General features: G+C 54.6%; 5 protein-coding genes across 5 annotated transcripts; 3 read left to right on the top strand and 2 right to left on the bottom strand.

Moving 5' to 3' along the window:
* Window positions 1-442: 442 nt before the first annotated feature.
* BROUX77_005459 (uncharacterized protein) lies at window positions 443-2,100 on the top strand (the record flags this gene model as incomplete). The annotated part of the gene is made up of 2 exons (XM_073750335.1): window positions 443-1,056; window positions 1,182-2,100. 2 exons carry the CDS (start codon window positions 443-445, stop codon window positions 2,098-2,100), a joined length of 1,533 nt encoding a protein of 510 aa, XP_073604345.1.
* Window positions 2,101-2,511: 411 nt separating this feature from the next.
* BROUX77_005460 (uncharacterized protein) lies at window positions 2,512-5,967 on the top strand (the record flags this gene model as incomplete). The annotated part of the gene is made up of 1 exon (XM_073750336.1): window positions 2,512-5,967. One exon carries the CDS (start codon window positions 2,512-2,514, stop codon window positions 5,965-5,967), a length of 3,456 nt encoding a protein of 1,151 aa, XP_073604346.1.
* A 5,718-nt stretch (window positions 5,968-11,685) lies between these two features.
* On the bottom strand, window positions 11,686-15,645 carry BROUX77_005461 (uncharacterized protein; the record flags this gene model as incomplete). The annotated part of the gene is made up of 2 exons (XM_073750337.1): window positions 11,686-15,456; window positions 15,526-15,645. The coding sequence occupies 2 exons, from the start codon at window positions 15,643-15,645 to the stop codon at window positions 11,686-11,688; spliced, it is 3,891 nt and encodes a 1,296-aa protein (XP_073604347.1).
* A 1,082-nt stretch (window positions 15,646-16,727) lies between these two features.
* BROUX77_005462 (uncharacterized protein) lies at window positions 16,728-17,942 on the bottom strand (the record flags this gene model as incomplete). The annotated part of the gene is made up of 1 exon (XM_073750338.1): window positions 16,728-17,942. One exon carries the CDS (start codon window positions 17,940-17,942, stop codon window positions 16,728-16,730), a length of 1,215 nt encoding a protein of 404 aa, XP_073604348.1.
* A 1,175-nt stretch (window positions 17,943-19,117) lies between these two features.
* BROUX77_005463 (uncharacterized protein) lies at window positions 19,118-21,132 on the top strand (the record flags this gene model as incomplete). The annotated part of the gene is made up of 2 exons (XM_073750339.1): window positions 19,118-19,336; window positions 19,411-21,132. The coding sequence occupies 2 exons, from the start codon at window positions 19,118-19,120 to the stop codon at window positions 21,130-21,132; spliced, it is 1,941 nt and encodes a 646-aa protein (XP_073604349.1).
* Window positions 21,133-21,223: the final 91 nt, after the last annotated feature.

Genomic DNA, 21,223 nt, shown 5'->3' on the forward strand with positions numbered 1-21,223 from the left:
TTCGACATTTTGACCAAGCTAACAGCTACCATTCCGGGGCAGCTTAGCCTCTGGGGCCCAATCTTTTTTCGCGCAACCGCGCCGCCAATCCCCCTTTTTTTTTTCTTATTTTGCACAAATCTTTTTATCACTACATTGGCGGTGAGGCCAGGACTCTGGGTCTTGTTTGGGGCCACGCGAACGAAGGACAGCCTCTGCGCTGGGCAGGTGGGAGACCTCCTGTCATTATACTTTGGATTGTGGGGTTTCTGTATGCATGGTTTTAGATTTTGGTTTTTGCTTCTGTTATGTATTTTTCCTGGTACTAGAAATAGTCCCCTGTCGTATGTCGAGAATCCCTCGCGAGTAGACAGGTTAATAAAGACTTTCATCAACAACAGCTACCATTATTGCAAACTACTTTACTTTATTTTCGCCCCCGACAGGTCCTGTCATCCCTAAGATGACCGCGTCCGCGCCTCCGTCATTGACGTACGCGCAGGCCACCTCGCCCGCCAGCGACCCCTCCCCCGTGCCCACCACTGTCCCCTCCTCCGCGTCGTTCTCGCCGAACCTCACCGGCCAGGCCCCTCAGGGGCTCCCCTTTTCCGTCGCGCGCGTCGCGACAGGCGCAAAACGCGTCAGGAGCGAAGACGCGCCCCTCCCCCAAGAGGCTCACTACGCTCCCATCTCGCTCCCGGTCGGTCGCTTCCAGGCCCTGGCCGACAAGATCCGCACCAAGCAGGATGCGGAAGCGGCCGCGAGAGATCGCTTGGCCAGCATCTTCTTGACAATGGCCGACAACTGCCTGGCCTCCATGGCCCCCCACGCGGAGGCCTTCGCGTCTACCCGCCAGATCGTTAACGACCTAGCCTCAATCCTAGAGAACGGCCTGGTGGCCGTGATGACAGGTTCACCCCACGCGCCCCCCACGGGCGCTGCCACAAACACCTCTCTCCCCCCGGCCGCACAGCCCGTGCCACCCGCCCCTAACACGGCCCCGGCCCCGGCCCCGGCTCCATCAAAGGCCCAGCCTGCACACCACCCCTCTGCTGCCGCTCCTGCAGCGCCCACCGAGTCACCGGACAAGGAATCCTGGAGCACAGTCGCCCGCAAGGGCAAAAAAGCATCCAAGACCACCCAACCCGCCGTCCCCTCGACCGGGGCCCCGGGGCCCCAAAGGCCAAACAGGGCAATCCCAGGTCAGCCCCCAAGGCCGCCCCCACCGACAACCGCCTTTTCGTGGTTGTGCCAACCGACTCCCCCCTCCGGAAGCTTTCGCCGGCCTACATCGTAACGAAGGCCAACGCGGGCATCCCCCGCGGTGAGGGCGCAGGCACCGCCACTGCCACCAAAACGGGCTTTGCCCTGACAGCCGTCCGTGACGTCGGCAAATTCCTCAGCCACGCTGAGCGCATCCGCGCCAACCTCACTGCGGAGAAGGTCCACAAGAGGGACGCTTGGTCCAAGTACATCGTACACAGACTGCCCACCTCGATCACGGTCGAGGACCCCAAGACCCCTGGCGCCGTGATGCTCCACCGGGTCACCCTAGATGATGTCCGTCAGGATATCGAACAGGCCTTTGGTGTCGTCTCCGCAAGCGCCACGCTGTCAAAGTACGTTGGCAAGGCGGGCGTGCCCACCTTCCGCGCCCACATCGCCTTCCACGAAGGCCTTGTGTCCCCGTCCGCGGTTCCCCGCCGCGTAGCGACACTTGGAGAGCTGCACATGGTCTCCGCAGACAACACCCTGGAGCGCTTCCCGTTCTGCACACGCTGCCGGGTCCGCCACTTTGACCGCAAATGCCCGGCCGATACCGAGACGCAGTCGTCTACCCCGGCAGCCGCCGCCCAGGGAGACAAGGCCCCGTCCCCAGTGCCCTCCCAGGCGCCTTCCACGGCCGTCACCTCCGCCCCCCCGGCCCGGCCGTCGTCACAGACGAAGAGCCCTTCAAGCTCCCAGGCTTCCCCCTCCCCTGCCTCCTCGGCGCCCAGCCAGCCATCGACCGCCCCATCACAGGCCGCCCAGCTGCAACCCTCCCCCCTGCCCACCTCCAGCGAGTCCCCTGAAACACGGGATTCAATGCAGGTAGACGACAATGACGAGGAACTTCTGTAAATGTTAGGACACCCTAACGACACAGTATTGCAAATGATTTCTGCGAATGTGCAAAGGTCCTGGACCCGTGCACAGTCGTTGCTACATAAGGCGCATGAAGACCAGGTGGATGTGGTCTGCCTCCAAGAGGCCCCGTCAAGCGCAGACCCGGGGAACAGAACGTTCCCTAGGCACCCCTCCTATCAGGTAATAGTCCCGGAGGGTAACTGGCGCTCGAAACCCCGAGTAGCCACATACATTTCGACAAAAAGACACGGGCTTCGCTTCCAAAAGGCCTACATGAGAGAGGAACACCAGGATGTCATCATTGTGGAGGTCCTAATCGGGGGGCGCACATACAGCATCGTAAACCTTTACAATGCCGGGACAGGTTCGGCTAGGACAGGGGAGGCGCTACGTCTCCTGACCAGCATGCAGCCAGGGCCGCGGTCGGTGGTAGTGGGCGACTTCAATCTCCACCACAGCGCCTGGGACCCCCGGAGCGACACCGACGACAACGACGCAGAGCTTCTGCTAGCCTGGATGGAAGAGCGAGCCCTCCTCCTTGGCAACGCGGAGGGTGAGCAAACCCACGAGTCCGGAAGCGTCATCGACCTCGCATTGCTGTCTTCGGCACTTTTTGTCACGGGCGCGAGCGTCGACCTCCGAGAGGAACTCACCTGCGGCAGCGACCATTTCCCGCTCCTGGTGACCCTTCCTCTGCACGGCCACGCGCCGGCCCTGGCTCCACTTGGCAGGTTTCTTATGGATAAGCTAGACAAGGAGAGGTTCGATGCCGCGTGCAAGGCCGGCGCGACCCGCCTAGACTCCCTTGTCGCGGAGTACCGCAGGGCAGGAAGCCAAGTCCCACAGGACAGGCACATAGACGAGTTTGCGCGACTCCTGCAAAACGTCATTCTGGACGCGCTAATTGCCTCGACCCCAAGGTCCGAAGGAAAAGCCAAAAGCTTTCCCTGGTGGAACGACGAATGTCGGGAAGCCAGCGCCGACCAGAGGGCAGCTCGGGCCCGCGTGAAGCACGCCGGCTCGCCCACGGAGGAACAGGAGGCTAGGGCCGTCCGCCGCGAAGCCAAAAAACGCCTGAGGTCTGCTCTCAGGAGTGCAGCCCGGGCCTTCTACGACGACCTCCTCGCCAACGTCGCGCGGTCCCGAGACATCTTCCGGATGGTCAATTGGAGGACGAAAGCGCCGAACCGGCACTCCCCTGCCCTGGCCCCGTCCGAAGGCGCGGAAGCCACAGTGCAGGACACCACGGAGAAGATCGCCCTCCTTCGCAGGGTGCACATGCCCTCCGACCGCCCAGGCGACGTCGACCCGCCACACATCGCTCTAGATGAGCAAAGACGGACCCGCATCACCGGCGGGGAGTTGGAGGCTGCGCTCCGAAGCCCGCGCAACACCGCACCGGGCCCAGACGGCCTGACCAACAACGTCTTGAAACTCGCGTGGCCTGTTTTACAGAGGCAGATCATGCATCTGTTCAACGCGAGCCTTTCCTGGGGCCACCACGCCGCCTCTTTCAAAGAAGCCAAGGTGATCGCCCTCGCCAAACCGAATAAGAAGGTCCGTTCTTCGCCGCGGGCCTACCGACTGATCTCCCTCCTCCCGACTCTGGCCAAGTGCCTAGAGAGGATCATCGCCCGCCGGCTCTCTCACTGGGCGCTGGAAGCTGGTCACATTGAGGAGAACTACGCTGGCGCGGTCCCCGGACGCAGCGCGGAAGACATGTGCCTGCGTCTGGCACACTCTCTAGAGTTCTACGCCGACGGCAAGTCAGAATCCTCAGTGCTCACCTTTGACATAAAGGGGGCGTTCGATGCGGTTCAGCCCAACCGGATGGTGAAGAGATTGGTGGAGCTTGGTTGTCCCGCCGAGACTTGCCGCTGGGTGGCATCCTTCTTGTCCGGGCGCACGGCGTCGCTATCTCTCAACGGCGTGGCCGACCCTCTCCAGCCTACAGGCGGCAGCCTGCCCCAGGGCTCGCCCATATCCCCCATCCTGTTCATGCTGTATATGGCTCCGCTGTTCAGGATGAATCTCCCCAGCTCTCTCCGCGGATACGCCGACGATGGCTGCTTGGTCCACTCTAGCTTGTCCTTGGAGGAGAATTGCACCGCCCTTTCTCGCTCGTTGGAACTGGTGAACAGTTGGTGCACAGAGAACGGCATGGCGCTAGACCTCGCCAAGTCTGACCTCCTGCACGTGACGCGCAAGCGCCACGGCCTAAACCCGAGCGCGCGTCTCCCGGACGGTTCCACACTCCAACCGGTGGACCCTCGCGGGACTCTGCGCTGGCTGGGCGTGTTGTGGTCCCGCAACCTGTCGTTCCTGCCGCACATCCGCGACGTAGCCCAGAGGACGGCGCCCGTGATCCGAGGCATCCAGATCCTGTCCGGTTGTTGGAAGGGCGCGCCGATTAGGGGGGCTCTCACGGCCGTCCGCGCCTGCGTGGTCACGAAACTGACATACGCGGCGGCCACGTGGTGGCGCCCTGGCCCCTCGCCAACCAAGCCTTCCCGGGGCCTTCTCGGGGCTGCCCACATCCTGGACCGCACGGTCAGGAGGGGACTACGTGCAGCGCAGCCCTTATATTGCACGACGCCATGTGCGATCTTCAACCTGGCATCGGGGTTCCCCCCCATGAGCTGCGTCCTCGACCACCTCCTGGCCTCGGCCGGCATCAGGGCATCTCTAGCCCCGGCAAACCACCCCTTAGGGTTCGGAGACACCGATGGTGGCAAGCTGGGTACGCTCAAGAGGCTACTCCCGCACAGGATCGCCACGGGCCTCCCTGCTAGGTGCAAGGGAGTGCTCCCGACAACCCGCCCCCCGCTGCAAGGCGACAAGGAGGCCGCAGCCGCGGCCCACCAGCTACTAGTCCGCTCCTCGGACCCCTCAGATCTCTGGATCTATACGGATGGATCCAAGTTGAGAGATGACAAGGTCGGCGCCGGCTGGGTGGTCATCCAGGACGGCAGGACCCTGTCCACGGGCAACTGCCCTGCCCCGTTCCACGCCGAAGTCCATGACGCCAAGGTGCTGGCCATCGCCAAGGCCCTGGCAGAGGTCGACTCATGGGAGAAGCCACAGTGCCGCAAGGTCTGGGTCTGCTCCGACAATCTCGCCGCAGTGAACCGGCTCACGTCTCGCTACGCCAAGCCGGGCACCTCCGAGCAGTATCTGAGGCGCGCCCAGATGATCTGCGCAAGCTGGATCAGACCGCACCCAGAGCGGCCGCGACCAAGGCCCTGGCCCGACGGCCCACCCGAGGTAGAGGCTATTTGGGTCCCGGGCCACTCCGACATCGCGGGCAATGAGCTCGCAGATGAGCAAGCAAAGCTAGGGGCCAGGACAAACACCTGGCTGGACGGCATGTCGCTCTCCTGGGCCCGCCACTATTTCCGCTCCCGTCTCGACTCTGCTTTCCGCGCCTGGTGGGCAGAGGAGGGGCGCGCCATCAGACCCCATCTGCACCGCCCAGTTGAACCCCCCAAGAAGGCTTGGTCAAGTCTCCTTGACGAGACCGATCGCAAGCTCGCCCGCGCAGTGCTGACTGCTCTGTCCGGCCATGGCGACTTTGCGGCCTACCATCGCCGCTTCGAACATGTGGACGCCGTGCTCTCCTGCCCCCAGAACCCACAGCGGGTGTCCCGCAGCTTCTTCCAGAAGTTGATAGGCACCAAGCGCGGGGCCACCTGGCTGGCCGCCAAGGCAGCTAAAGCACCCACTGTGCTGCTCGCCCACCGCCGTGCGAGGACTGAGGCGCACCCACAGGCCGCCGACCCTCCCGCTCGCTCCCCGTCGAGCCTATCACCGCCCGCCCCTCCACCTCCCAGTGCGGGGGCTCCCCCGGGCCTCTCGGCTTAGCGCGCGCGCTGCCACTCTCGTCTGTTTGCTCGTTCTCCCTTTCTCTCTCTACTTCCTGTCTTTCCTTTGTTACTTTTCTTTTGTCATGTTCTATCTTTCTTTTGGGTTTGGTCTTCTACAGGGTAAAGGCCGAGGCTTGGGGTCTTGATTGGGGCCTTACAAGCGAAGGACAGCCATTGCGCTGGGCGGCTGGGGGACCCTTTGTCATTATACTTCGTGCTGTGGGGATTTTCTGTATGCATGATTTTGGGTTTTTGGTTCTTTAGCTTCTGTATGTATTTCTTGGTACTAGTTTTAGTCCCCTGTCGTATGTCGAGAATACCTCGCGAGTAGACAGGTAAAATAAAGACAATCAAATCAAATCAAGCACTTTTTGCGTTGTGCTACAGCGCTGGGCCAGGATTCCGGGTATGTTTGGGGCCACACAAGTGAAGGCCAGCCTCTGTGCTGGGCGGGTGGACACACTTTAGTCATTACACTTTGTTCGTGGGGTTTCTGTATGCATGGTTTGGATTTTGGTTTTGGGTTCTGTATGTACTCTTTCTGGTACTACATGTAGTCCCCTGTAGTATGCTGAGAATACCTCGCGAGTAGACAGGTAAATAAAGAATGAATCAATCAATCAAGCTAGTTGTCGCAGGTATGTTCGACTGTCGTATGTCGATAGGTGTGTTAGAACCCAGAATTTACAATCTGATTCTTGACCCTGCGTTTCATGGTCTTCGAGTTCATTCTACAGAGACTGGAAACCCCAAGGCCTTGCAGGGTCCCTACAAATTTGACAATTTTGCGACTGGTTATCCATTTTGGTTGAATGGCTTGGCCGGTACGGGAAAATCTACCATCTCTCGGACCATTTGCCACGACTTTGTAAAGCGTGGCCAGCTTGGTGCAAGCCTCTTCTTCAAAAGAGGCGAGGGTGATCGTGGAAATCTTACAAGATTCGTCACGACGCTTGCCACTCAGCTTACCCAGGAGTACCCGGACTTCGCCCAAAGCATCTAGACTGCCATCGATTATGATAACAGTATTGTGAGAGAGGGGCTAAGAGATCAGTTCGAAAAGCTCATTAAAGAACCACTAGCCAGTATTTTGCCTAGGTCCTCTAAAGGATCCCTCCTAGTGTTGGTAGTTGATACTCTTGACGAGTGTGACAATGACGAAGATATAAAGCTCATCATTGATCTGTTCTCCTCCTGTTAAAAGATTGCGAACCCAAACATGAAGCTTAAGTGTTTCATCACTAGTCGACCTGACCTACCCGTCCGCCTTGGCTTCAACTCTCTAATAGGAGAATTTCAGAATTTGGTCCTACATGAGATATCGCCTAGCGTTATTGAGCGTGAGCTTCAGAAAATTAAGATAGAGTACAACGGTTTAGCGGACTCCAAAAGCAAACTATCTTCTGACTGGCCTGGAAAAGACAGCATCCAGACTCTTGTGAGAATGGCCAACCCACTTTTCATTTTTGCAGCTACAACTTGCCGGTTCCTTGGTGATTAGAGATGTGGCGATGCAGGGATACGACTTGATGAAATATTACGCCTGAATAAGAGTCAAGTGTTACGTCTAGATGCGACCTACTTGCCCGCCTTAAATAGATTACTGGAGTTCTGCCTGATAGAGGACAGAAGGCGGTCACAGAAAGATTTCGGCAGATCGTTGGTCCTATTATTTTAGCTGCGAGCCCCCTTACAGCTAGTGCACTAGGACGGCTTCTCGACATGCCGAACAAGGTAATTAAAAGCCAGCTTGATTAATTGTACTCACTACTCAGTATTCTATCCTCGGATCAACAGCCAGTGAGGCTGTTTTATCTCTCGTTCCGCGACTTTCTAGTCGATACAGACAAGCGTGAGAAAAGCCCGTTTTGAGTAGATGAAAAAGAAATCCACAGGAACTTGGCCAAAAACTGTCTGCGTGTCATGAACAAACACTTAGTTCAGGACATATGTCAATTTGTAATACCAGGCAAAAGTGATCTGATATCAAGAGCCGAATCATTCAAACTTGTCTTCTTCCAGAAGTGCAATATGCCTGTCCTTACTGGGTTAGCCACATGCAAGATGGTGAAATACTTCTCGATGACCACAGCGAAGTTCTTCAGTTCCTGCGGAAACATGTTCTCCATTGGTTGGAAGCCATGAGTCTAATGGGAAGAGCTCCGGAAAGCCCCGAAATTCTGAGGACTCTGCAAACAATTCTCGAAGTGAGTGCTCTTCATGGGCTAGATGCGGTCGATGATCGAACAGTTTATAGAGAAAAGAAAGCCATGATATGCAAGCCCTCTTGCAAGACATTTTATAGGTCGTGGGGGCCAATTTGAAAACAATGACCGATACACCACTTCAGATTTATTCATCCTTTCTTGTCTTCTCCCCAAAAAGAAGCCTGGTTCGACAAGTCTTTGGGCAAGATGTTCCAAAGTGGATATCACTCAAGTCACAAACAAATAATGAATGGGACCAATACAGCCAGGTCTTAGAGGGCCACAATCGCTCAGTATATTCAGTGGCATTTTCACCTGATAGCAGGCTTTTCGCTTCAGCCTCAAAGGATAAAACTGCCCGGCTTTGGCAAACTGATGATGGCACCTGTGTTCAAAAGCTAAAGGAGGAGTACACTACAACTCTTAAATTTGATTCCTTGGGGGAATTTCTTATCACCGACCACGGTGCTACGGCTATTTCCAACGAGCCCTCAATCAACCAACCAACTTTTCAGACTTCCGTTGAGCGCTTCAACAACATTAGTATCAGTTTAGACGGGTGTTAGACCTTGTGGGAGAAATTTCCAATCTTGTAGATTCCTGCTTCATTCCGTAGCGGTTCATTTTTGGATGGATTCACTGTCGTGCTTATCAGTGCTTCTGGGAGCATCACTATCATGAGATTTGAGAATCTTGAGTTCATGAGACCGGCTATGCAGCGTGCACTTTTACAGTAAGATGCATAGTCAAAAGCAAAATACCTCTTTCTTTCAATAGACTAGTGTCCGTACATTTCACTGATGCATGAATGATTGTCAGTTCAAAGCTTGACTTCTCCCCATTAACTAGTCAACTTTAGTTGGTTAACCCTAGGTAGTGACAGCAACAAATAATCCTTTCTTTCGTTCGCGCCAAACTTTTGATCTCCAACAAACGTTGCAGTTCGCGTAGAATTCTCGTGCATCCCGTAAAACTCTCGCCCAAAAAGAATCTCGGGACAAAATGCTGAGTGACCCATCCCTTCCGGGGTAGCTTGTGATGTAGGAATCATGGGTTTCTTGAATCAGACCCATGCGCCAAGGCTCCCAATCAGGTATGATCAACCTGTACATCAGAGCACTTCGTTCGCCAAAGTCTCACTCCACAATGGATACCGTCATCTTTTTGCTGATGTGAAAGGAAAACTTCTCTCGCCTGTCGCCAGGGCCTGGTACATCGCTGGAATATCTGTGTCGTTATCTTTTAGTCCCACAATTCCTGGAAGTATTGTTGTACAAAGAGCCAAGGTACCGAGTCTAAACTTTGAGGCATGTCGCTAGCTGCTACAGAGATCATTGCTTGAAAAGAATTTCGGGGTCCCTGGCCAACTTTATAACACCGAACTTCAAGTGGTCGTCGTCCTGTCCTTGAGAAATTTCCTACTCACGTCAGCTGGGGGCACTGGGCTCCCCTCTTTTGCTACCAGACCAAAATTCCAGCCTAAAGTTGTATTCCAAGAGCATCTGAGACCACCGTACTTGTTGTTCTAAGAGTTTGCCGGCGGTTGGGCGGGGCTATAAATGGGGCACCTGAACGAACGGTGGCCTGTTTGGAGGCAGCGAAAACAAGCCTGTCTTTCCCGCGCTTGATCGATGTCTTCTTGGGATCTCCAGGGGGCACGGGGCTTTGCAGGTTGGGCGGGCGTTTGACGAGCCGCTAGGGCATTCGCTCCAGACGCTACTTTGTCTGCTTTGCCATTCACACGGGGAGGAGTACGGTACTTTGTACTAGTTTTAACCGATGTCTTGGGGTACGCGGCCCGAGTCGGGTAGGCGTTCTTGGACTTGTACGTGGGCAGGGCTTCGACACGTCCTGCCACACCAGCCACGACTTCTACGTATCTCTTGTAGTTGTTGTCAGAAAGGCTCCGCGGTACCAAGTGAAACAACAGTGTTTCGTTCAGGCACCTGTGCAAAAAAATGATCTTTGCACGGTCGGGCCAGGAGTGTCCCTCGACGACACCCAGTTGGGTTTCGTAGTCTGCGAGGAAGGACGCAAATGATTGACTAGCCCCCATCTTCATATTGATCAAGATTTCTCCCCCCTTGAAAATCGCATTCTCGTCTCGGAATCGGCTGTATATGTGCTGTAGAAATTTGTGCCAATCCCAGTTATTGGCCTGTCCATTGTGGAACCAGGCCTCGATGCATGCTTGTTGACCATTGGGAATAGTCATGTATATGCCCAAGCATATGCGACGTCCCGAGCCAATGGCTTCATGGTCTCTTTTGACCTTGGCCTCCAGTTGTTTAAAAAACAATTCGAACGTCTGTTCCTTGCCATCCCATTTGGGCCAAGAGAGGCCGTGAGACGAGTCATTAGCTTCGTCGGAATTGGTCTTCGCCGTTAGCAACTGCTGAATGAAGCGCAATTGTTCGGGGGTGAAACTCTCGGTAGCCAGGGCATCTTGTCTTGGGGAGCCCTCTTGAGACCCAGAGAGGTGAAGGCTAGTGCCTGTCATGGGTTGGTCGGCCATTGTCGTGAGGTGTGGGTTAACAATGCCGTTGTCTTGAGAAGCGGGAAAAAATAGCGGCGAAGGTGAGCTGGGCAAGCCCTGAGTGTCTAAACTTGCTTGGATTCCAAGCTTCGTTTGTTGTTAATTCGAAACTTGTTCGCTGGGATATCTGGTAAAGCTCTGTGAAGTTCACAAAAGAACGTAAAAAAAAAATGAAAAAAAAACAACAACGTCAATGTCAAAATATACTGGTATACACGCAGGGTTACTTTCACGTGAGAAGATTCCGGTGCTAACCCTGATGCCACCCCACTTTGGACCTGTATATGGCTATCACGATGGATGGATTAAGATTGGAGAAGGGGAAGAATAGAAACCAGAACTAAACTAACTGATCTCTTGGCCAAGCAGCTGCCGGTGTCGTAGCCCCGTCTTGTCCCAGTCTAGTTTGAGTCCGTTTTCTTTGCACTATCTATCGACCCTGAACATGATGCAGAGGATATTTGACCTTCCCATGACTTGACTTGACTATATTTATCGTCTACCAAAATCACCAAGATCACACGACGCTGTCTTTCCCATGTTGTTGTTGTTGTTTATTTTTACGCCGTGTGCCAGGGTTCACTGGTCGAATGGGCGTCACAGGCGGCTATTCCACCTGTGAGAAGAGTATAACTATGAAAAGAGCAGGTCTACACCTGAACGAAGAGAAAAAACAACTGGAACACGGAGGCTCGCAGCCTCCAGAGCGACCCTAAAGTCACCCCGATGGTCCCAGGAAAAACACAAAACAGAAATCAAAACGAGACAACAAGAAAAAAAAAAAAAGAAAAAACATTTTCCCCAGATAAACCCTAACCCCCACAAGAAGTTGACCATCCCACCTGATAGCCGGAGGCTGTTCTTTTTATTGGTATCTCTCAATCTATCTTGGTGAAAGAAGAGGAACAGCAGCATGCCGGAAGATACAAACACAAAATAAGTGGGCCATGTGGGTTATGTCACGTGACCCAACTCAACACCCCCCCTGCTTCTCAAGCAATTTTGGTACGGTCAGAGCCATCATGTCGATGAAGTTTCCATGCTTCTCGCGCGTGAGGGCTTTCGTCAATCCGTCAGCAAGCATGCGGTCGGTAGGGATATATGTGGTCTTGATGTGACCGTTCTCAATAGCCTCGCGCAAGTATGTTTCGCGCAGGATATAATGGCGTGAGCGCTTTGTAGGACGTGTGCGTTCAGAAGCAGCGATCGCGGCTTTGCTGTCTATCTCAAGAATGAGTGGTGCATATGGTACGTCGAAAATTTCCCTGTAAAGGGCGCCAATATAAATGGCTTCACGGGTGGCTTCGACTGCGGAGATGTATTCCGCTTCGCAAGTGCTGAGCGCCACCATTGTCTGCTTCTTGGCACACCACGAGACTGGGGTCCCGTTGACTGCAAACAAGTAGCCTGACACACTGTGTGGGTCGTTTTCACGGGCCCATGAGGTGTCGGATGCCAGGCGTAGTCCGGAGTCATCATGTTGGGCGAAGAAGGTCAACTGTCGTTCCTTGGTGGTCCACAAGTAGCGGATGAGGTTCGTGAGTGCAATGCGGTGGCCTTCAGTGGGCTTCTGGACCTTTTGGGCGAGGCGGTTGACTGCATATGCGATATCTGGCCGAGTATAGACCGATATATGTAGGAGCAAACCGACTGCGGAGCGGTATTTGTGGTGTTCACTAGAGTCCAGGTCGGGGCGAGTCTTGCCATCGTTCAGCTCGGACAGTAGACTATCGTCGGGGACAGGGACATAAGCGGATCTGCAACCAACCAGATTGTACATTGCCGCGACGGTGCGAATTTTATCGGTTTGGGACATGTTTAAATTGCCATGGGCGTCTTTGGCGATGCTCATGCCCCAGTAGACTCTGATTTTGCCCATGTCTTTGAGGCGAAAGTCGTTGTTCAATTCTTCGATGGTGTGGTGAAGGTCGTCTTCGTTTGGTCCAATAAGCTTGAAGTCATCGACGTATACGGATATGAAAGCTTCGTCTTTGCGATACACGTTAGGGTCAGCTTTCAATGGTGCATATCCACGTGCAGTGAGTGCGGCTTTGAGGTGCTCTTGCCAACGGCGTCCAGATGTACGGAGTCCATAGAGGGCCTTTTTCAGTCTACACACGTAGTTGGCGTCGGATCCGAGTTGCGTTGGGGCTTCGGCATATAGCTCCTTGCCAATATCAGCGTTGAGATAAGCAGAGACTGCATCGGCTTGGATCACGGCATATCCCTTGTGCGCAGTATATGCGAGAAGTATGCGCATGGTATTGGCGTGGATCACACCAGCATAAGCGTCTTCATCATCGACGTCTGGTTCTTGGAAACCTTTGAGTACCCACCTGGCCCTGAAGGAACCGTCGGCTTTGCGAGTTAGGACCCAGCGTCCCTTGATGATTTTCTTGTCTTTTGGAACGCTTGATTTGGGCACTGAGTCATAGACATCGTACGAGAGAAGTCTCACTTCTTCCTCGCGCATAGCAGCCAACCAGAAATGAGCATCTTGACCAGCTAGTGCTTCTTTCAGAAGTACTTCACCGGCGCGCCCAGAGTTGGCAACGAAAGTGTCCATGACTTCTTTGAGTTCTTGCGGTGAAGGAACTATTCCGCCGGCCGCAACAGCCATGGCCTTTAATGAGTCTTCTTTGGGAGCTGGCCAAGTCGGGAACTCATGCTCGCGGAATGTCAAGTCGGCACGTCTGAGCATCTGGCCGGTCTCAATATCGATTACCTTGTAGCATTTGCTGCCGTCGTAGCCAACGAGGGCACATTCGCGGAGGTTGGGTTCAAGCTTTGGATCAACTGAGGGTTCGTGAACGAAACACCGGGAGCCGAAAACGCGGAGAAATAAAAGATCGGGGGCTTTACCAGTCGCCACTTGGTACGGTGATGTGTTCACTCGGCTGTTCGGTATCCGGTTCTGGATGTAGATAGCCGTTTGAAGAGCTTGTGGCCAATGACGATGTGGTAATTCGGAGTGTAACAGTAGTGTTCGCGTCTGTTCAATGAGTGTACGAATCTGACGCTCTGCCATTCCGTTCTGCTGTGGCTTCTGGGCAGCGACTGGATCCCAGTCTGTGCCATGCTTTCGAATCGTGTCCAAGAACTTCTTGCTGTCAAACTCACGACCACCGTCACTGCGAATCCATTTGGGGACAGCATTGTAATGACCTTTGCAGAAATGTAGGAAGGTATCGACGGTGCCAGCAACTTCTGTTTTCTTGTCAATGGGGAAGGCCCAATAGTACCGAGAGAAATCGTCGACGATGATCAGAAAGCGCTTTACCAGTTGGCGTTTGGGGCCAATGTAATCAATTCCGACAGGCAATGCGTCTTGGCCACCTGCAAGGTCCATATGAACTTTTTCCAAGAACTTGGTGGCACGAGTTACCTTTTGATTCGATGGTTGGGCGTGTATCTTGCCCATTTGGCAACTGATGCACGGTTCCAGAGTTCCAGAGAGTTGCGTTCCAGAGTTGGCCATGGCTTTCTTGACATAGTCACAGTTTACATGCCCAAGGCGTTCATGCCAGAGTTTGAGACTAGCTGCCGCAGTGTATGCCTTGAAAGCAGCGACTATTTTAGGGTCGGGCTTACGAAGCTCGAAATTGTCAGTACGATCAAATTTCATGATCACGGTCTGGGTTTTGGGGTCTATGACGTCGACCGGGTCAGGACCGACATTAGAACGGACAATCAATCCTGCTTTCTCCAACGCACGCCATGAGATCAGGTTGGCGGAGTTTGGGACATGCAGTACGTTGGTCAAGGTGATGTAACGGCTCTCATCGATGAGGATATCTACATCTCCTCGGCCGGTGGCCATGGTGGTACCGCCTACTACGTCAAGCATGATGGGCTCATTGACATAGTTCTTTATCTGATTTTTATTGGACCACGTATGTACAGTAGCTCCAGAATCCAGTAGTACCTTAGTGTCAACACTCAATCCAAAGGCAGAGCTTTCGCCATCCTCGGCATCGCCAGCTGTTGTTACGGCAGAAACATGTTCTTGTTTGATCTTGACTGGCCGCCAGTCCTTCTTCATGGCCGCGTTTTTACTGCCTGCCTGGGGAGAGTTCTTCTTTTGCCCAGCGTCTTGCTGTACCTTGAGCCCAGTCTTGACTGGCGCTTTTGACCGAATCTTCTGTTTGACAGCTTCTTCCCATTGCTTAGGAGAAGACAGGCCAAGACGTCGGTCGAGCATGCCGAGCTCGCTAGGAGACATGACTTTAGAGCAAACGATTCGGCATAAAAAGGCTTGCAGACTCTCGGACGTGTTGACCACGCTGCGGAAGGACTTGACTCGTTCGTCGAACTCAGCTTCGAACCTCACATCGTCAAAGAATTTGTTCGGGTCCAATGACATGATGCCGCGAGGACCGAAGACGGCCTTGATATCAGTCTTCTCGGCACGGACGACAATGTTGTCGTACAAGAAGCGCAGCATGTGGTCCGGACGTTTCGTCACAGCAGGTTCCCGCAAGTTGGGGGGCCAGTACCGTTTCTGAATTATACTGATCCACTGTTGTATAATAATTTGGTGTAGTTGTTTAGACTTGGAGTGCAGGTTTCCGAAGTTTGAGACGTAGTCCATGGCGTCTTCTGAGAAAATGTATTCGGTGTGCGTTGTCTCAACAGCCACACAGAAACGCAGCAACCAGGCCTCAAAATTTTCGCTGTCCACAGCAGACAATGTCAGGTCAAGGGTCGAGTCCTGCGGGAAGGCTTGATCGAAACGCTTGTCGACCTGTTTGAGGCGGGCGGTAACTTTTTCCTCAGTTTTGTCACCGAAAATTAGCTAGAAAGAGCTATTTACTTTGTCGGCAGTGGCCAAGACATAGTCGCCGCAAGTGGCACCCGTGAAGTAGGGGATGTCATCCGTCACCTCTGACTTTTCGAAGGGGTTGGGACTGGGGGTTTCGGTATAGTCAGACATTGTGACTAGTTGTTTGGTGAGTCGTCAAACCGCGCCGTGGTGAACGAAGTCCGGTATGACAAATTCGCAGTAGAAGTGCGAGGGCTCATAACCTGATAGCCGGAGGCTGTTCTTTTTATTGGTATCTCTCAATCTATCTTGGTGAAAGAAGAGGAACAGCAGCATGCCGGAAGATACAAACACAAAATAAGTGGGCCATGTGGGTTATGTCACGTGACCCAACTCAACACCACCAACATTCGTTCGACCGAGAAACGTGGCCAGACACAAGGTCGACCATCACAACCAGCGTGGCATGGAAAAACCCGAGTCGTTGAGCGGGTGAAAAACCATACCAGGTGAGCCTCCGGAGGCTAGGAGCGTATCCTTCCGCTTTTCGAAGTGGCCGCTGCGCCGAACCATGGCTGAGGCCCGATGCAGTCCCCGAGTGCCACAGCAGGACAAAGGAAAGACAAAAGAAGAAAAAAAGACGAAGGTGGACTGTCTGAACCTTCAAAGGGACAGTCCCGAGTTGCGAAGATGGATCCACAAGTTTTTGTGTGTGGCGGCGATGAAGGGCCGGCGATCGCGAGGAGGGTGTCGTGAAAAGGGGGCGAGTCGACGGCGAGGAAATCCCTCAAAGTTGGGAGAAAGCGGACTCTGGCTTCGCAGCTCGTTGTCTTGTTGAAGAGACGAGAATGGCAGCAGCATTGGGATCGTGTTGCTGTCCTCATGAGACCCTCAGCATAGGCTCGAGGGGGGGGGGAGGCCGACCTCAAAGGTACCCCCCCGAGGGTTGTAGGAGGGAAGGTTGTGTCTTTCCCATGTTGTTGTTGTTGTTGTTGTTTATTTTTACGCCGTGTGCCAGGGTTCACTGGTCGAATGGGCGTCACAGGCAGCTAGTCCACCTGTGAAAAGAGTATAACTATGAAAAGAGCAGGTCTGCACCTGAACGAAGAGAACAAACAGCTGGAACACGGAGGCTCGCAGCCTCCAGAGCGACCCTAACGTCACCCCAAAGGTCCCAGTAAAACAAATAACGAAATACAAAGAACTAGACAAAGGAAAAAAAAATTAGAAAATGGCTCGGTCTTTTTGCCGGCCTATGCTTGGTTGATGAGGCGTTGCCGCCCGGGGCCCCTCTGTGCCAGTTTGTCGACTCTCTCGGCCAACGTCTTTGCCCCTCGTGCCGTCTTTAATAGACACTCTACCCATGACCTGCTGTATCTTTTCTGTAGGCCTTTGCATGTCCAAACGTGTGAGCCGTCTTTCTCGGCCCCGCATCTCTCGCACCCTAACGGCGTGTTGTGCTCGAAGCGGACGTGGTACTTGTCTAAGTCTCCATGCCCCGACCTAGCCGCGAGGACTCTGCCGACGCTGACTCGGTTGTGCTTTCCGGCCGTAGCCTTCCATGCCACCGGTGCTTCCAGATTTCGCCCGGTGCTTTTCCACCATCGATCTGTCGCTGCTTGGAACTCCCGCTTGCGCCATCGTTTCAGTGCAGCCAAAGTCCACAATGGGTTGGGCTGGGCTGTTTCCTCTGTAGTGGCCTCTTTCGCCAGCTGGTCCGCTCGCTCGTTTCCCGGGATGCTTCTGTGGCCTGGAACCCACCTAACTTCCCAGCTTCGGCCTGGGTGTCCGTCTTTCCACTTGCGCATAAGGTCCCTTGTTTCGTCTATAGCTTCCTGCGAGGTGCCCCAAACTGGGAGCCTGGCGTTCAGCCTATCCACCACGCTGCGGTTATCTAGGCAGATGACGATTTTGATGTTCGCTGTGTTTGCAGTGGCATTGACTGCTTCGGCTGCAGCGTGTCTCGCCGCGATCGCCTCCGCATCCGCAACCTCTGCCCCGATCCCCAGATGCAGTTTGCCTGTGGCCAGTTCTTGCCCTTGCTTGATCAAAGCCCATCCTGAGCCGGCGTAACCTTTGGAGTCCTTGGACCCATCTGAGTACGCCCACAGAATTGGTGAGCTTTCGTCTGTGATCTCCTGGGTGTGTCTTTCTGCTTCCTCCAGCTTCGAGCCGTAGGCCGTCCTTCTTTCCTCAGGGGCGGGAGCACCGCCATATCTGGCCCAGCAGTTGAGCTTCGTGTATCTATTCGGTAGTGTGCCCAATATCCAATCCGTCCATCCGTCGAAAGCGTCAGGGATATGCACTCCGTGCTTGTACTTGGCTCTCCTGATAGCCTCAGCTCTGATAGTGTCGTCAAGGATCACCGTGATCGGCGGGGCCCCGACGGCGTGGTGTACCAGGTCCGCTGGCGTTGTCCTGTAGGCGGGCGCGGCTGCTCGGTATGCGGCCCTAGCTACCACGTCCATTTTCCCGGTGATGGTCTTCATGCGCTTGTCATCTGACATGTTTCCTCGAGGGGCTGGCCACCAAGTGGCTGCCGCGTAAGTCAGGTTTGAGATCACGCATGCTCTTGTCGCGTTCACCATCGCCTGGACTTCTGCTCCCTTGTAGCACCCTGCCAAAATCCGCATCGCATCAGCGGCCTTGCGAGCTTTCCTCATCATCACTTCCGTGTGCCCTTTGAACGTGAGTTTCTTGTCGAAGTGTACCCCCAGCCATCGTAGGGCGTCCCCATTCGGCGTGGGTATGACTTGGGATCCGTCTGCCATCTTTGCTGCTGGCCCTTCTGTTCCCTTCTTGTGGAAGTGTATCAGTGCCGTCTTTCCCTGGTCCAGACTAAGTCCGTTCGCTTGGCACCAATTCTCCACACCCTGTAGATCCCGCTCCAAGGTTCTGGTAGTCTCCTGCAGGTTCCGGCCCGTCGCCAACAGACACCCGTCATCTGCATATCCTCTGATCATCTGAATGCGGTATAGGGGACACATGAAAAGCATGAAGAGCACCGGTGAGACTGGCGATCCCTGAGGCAGAGTCCCTGGGAGCATCTCTGCTGGCGACACCTCATCGTCTATCCTCATCCTCGCTGTCCTGTTTTCCAAAAATGATTTGACCCATCCACAGTAAATTGCTGGCCACTTCTGTTCCACAAGCCTTTTCACCATTCTGTTTGGCGTGACCGCATCGAACGCTCCCTTGACGTCAAACGTGAGCATCGATGCCACCTGTTTCTGTTTCCATGCGTGTCTAACCTCCGTCACCAAGGATAGGGTCAGGTCCGCCGCCGCCCGTTGTGTCTTTCCCATGGCTTTTGTTTTTCCCTATATAGTGCCTAAACTAAGGTGCTCTTCCATCAATGAGTACTACCTTCCTCTGTGGCGCAATTGGCTAGCGCGTCTGACTGTTACGCACAACATCTGTGCAGCAATCAGGAGGTTGACAGTTCAAGCCTGTCCGGAGGAGTGCCATTCTAGAAGGAACTCGGGCTCCGGTCCGTGTTAGCTTTGATTTTTTTTCTCTCAATTCTGGGAGAGCTGACAGCTGCTAACAGCTGCTGGCAGATGCAGTCTCAGCACGTGACCTCGCGATATACACGAGATCTGCGCGTCGCGTCTTCGAAAGTCAACTCGATTGTCCAGGCTCCATGTCCAGCATCATGACGACCGCCACTGCAGCCACTGCCAATGAGACAGACCCAAGCAACTGCACAACCCTAGAAGGGTCTGCTGACAATGAGGTCGCCAATACGGACAAGACTGCTCGGCAGGCTGAAGAAAACAAAGACGACGCACACAAGTCACTCAAGTATCATCTTTTGGGGCAGAGTGCAACAAAGGCGGGGTTGGCTCGTGATCAGGCCAAGGTACGCATGCATGCCCACGGGGGCTGTAGGCACATGGCATGGTAGTACACGCTGCTGACGTGTTGTGTTGACAGATTTCCGAAATCATCTACGAAGCGTCCAAGGGCTCCAAGTTTTTCCAGCGGGAGGAGCAAAAGGACAAGGAGCTTTCAGGGAAGATTGAGAAGCTCAAGGCCAAGGCGCAGAGTCTCCCAGAGGGCGTGCTTGTCCGGGCTCAGCGCGAAGCCGATGAACTGCTTCTTGACCTTGAAGCCACGCGGGACCTGAGCCAGACCATTGTGCACGTTGACTGCGACGCCTTCTTTGCTGCCGTAGAGGAACTCGACCGACCAGAGCTCAAGCACGTCCCGTTTGCTGTCGGCAAGGGCGTGTTGACGACGGCCAACTACCACGCGCGCAAGTTTGGCTGCCGCTCGGGCATGGCGTCCTTTGTGGCCAAGAAGCTGTGCCCGCAGCTGGTTCTGCTCCCTATCAATCCTACTAAGTACAAAGCTAAGGCCGAAGAGATCCGCGCGGTGCTGGCCGACTACGACCCGCGCTTTGAGAGCGCCAGCATCGACGAGGCCTACGTCAACATCACGGCCTACTGCGCTGCCAACCAGCTGGAGCCCGCAGCCGCCGTGGACAAAATGCGCGCAGAGGTCCACGCCAAGACCCAGGTTACTGTCTCGGCTGGCATCGCTGCCAATGCGCGCATCGCGAAAATCTGCTCCAATGTCAACAAGCCCAACGGCCAGTTTGTCGTGCCCTCTGAGCGCACGTCCATCATGGGCTTCATCGGGGCTCTGCCGACTCGCAAAGTCAACGGCATCGGCCGCGTGCTAGAGCGCGAGCTCCAAGGCGCTCTAGACGTGCATACATGCGCAGATTTATATAGGCAACGACAGTTTCTTGCGCCGCTGTTTGGCGACAAGACGTTCCATTTCCTCATGCGCGTGTATCTCGGTCTCGGGCGCACAAGCGTGCGGCCAGCCGAGGAGTATGAGCGCAAGAGCGTCGGCACGGAAAGCACGTTTAGCGAGCTCTCGGGCACGCAGGCGCTGCAGGATAAGCTGCAGGCAATAGCCGAGGCGCTGGAAAAGGACCTGGCCAAGCACAGCGTCAAGGGGCGGACGCTGGTGCTCAAAGTCAAGCTGCACACGTTTGAAATCCTGACGCGGCAGGTCATCTCGCCCAAGCCACTGGCCCACGCCGACGAGCTGTTTACGCACGCACTGCCGATGCTCGTCAAGCTGCAGGCGGAGAACAAAAACATGACGCTAAGGCTGATGGGTCTGCGGTGCACGAATCTCACGAGCGCGAAAAAGGCAGATGCCGCGGCGTTTTTTGGCGTGCGCAATCAGCCTGCCGATAGCAAGGCGGACGTCTCTGGGCCAGGGCTGGCATGTGCTGCCGACAATGAGTGGGAGAAGTGGCCGGACGAAGAGCTGGGTGACGCGCTACATGCGGCTGACGCTGCAATACGAGAAGAGGGCGACGTGGATCAAGATGACGCGCGAATAGCCCAGACCGACGCTGCCCTTTGTAACACAATACGGCAAGACTCGGTGGAGCAAGATCTCTGGGAATGTCCCATATGCTCGCATCCGCAGCGGCCTGATGAGCGTTCCTTTAATGAGCACATTGATTTATGTCTATCCAGGCAGACGATCCGAGACGCAGTTGAAGAGAGTTCATGGCTAGAAGCTTCACGAGAGAGTTCGATTCAGACTCAAAAGAACAAGAGCTTGGATAAGAAGCGAGGGCGGTCATCCAAAACTCGAGATCCGAAACAGAAGAAGCTATGTTTTGGATGATGTGGAATCAGATGATTACAAAAGAAAAAAAAAACAGCATTTTGTAATTCATAGACGTCCAAATGCTTTCATATTCACATGACGGGCTCGC

This window comes from Berkeleyomyces rouxiae (genome assembly GCF_048999995.1).
Source record: "Berkeleyomyces rouxiae strain 22BRR77 chromosome Unknown BrBRR77_ptg000005l, whole genome shotgun sequence".
NCBI classification, from domain to species: domain Eukaryota; kingdom Fungi; phylum Ascomycota; class Sordariomycetes; order Microascales; family Ceratocystidaceae; genus Berkeleyomyces; species Berkeleyomyces rouxiae.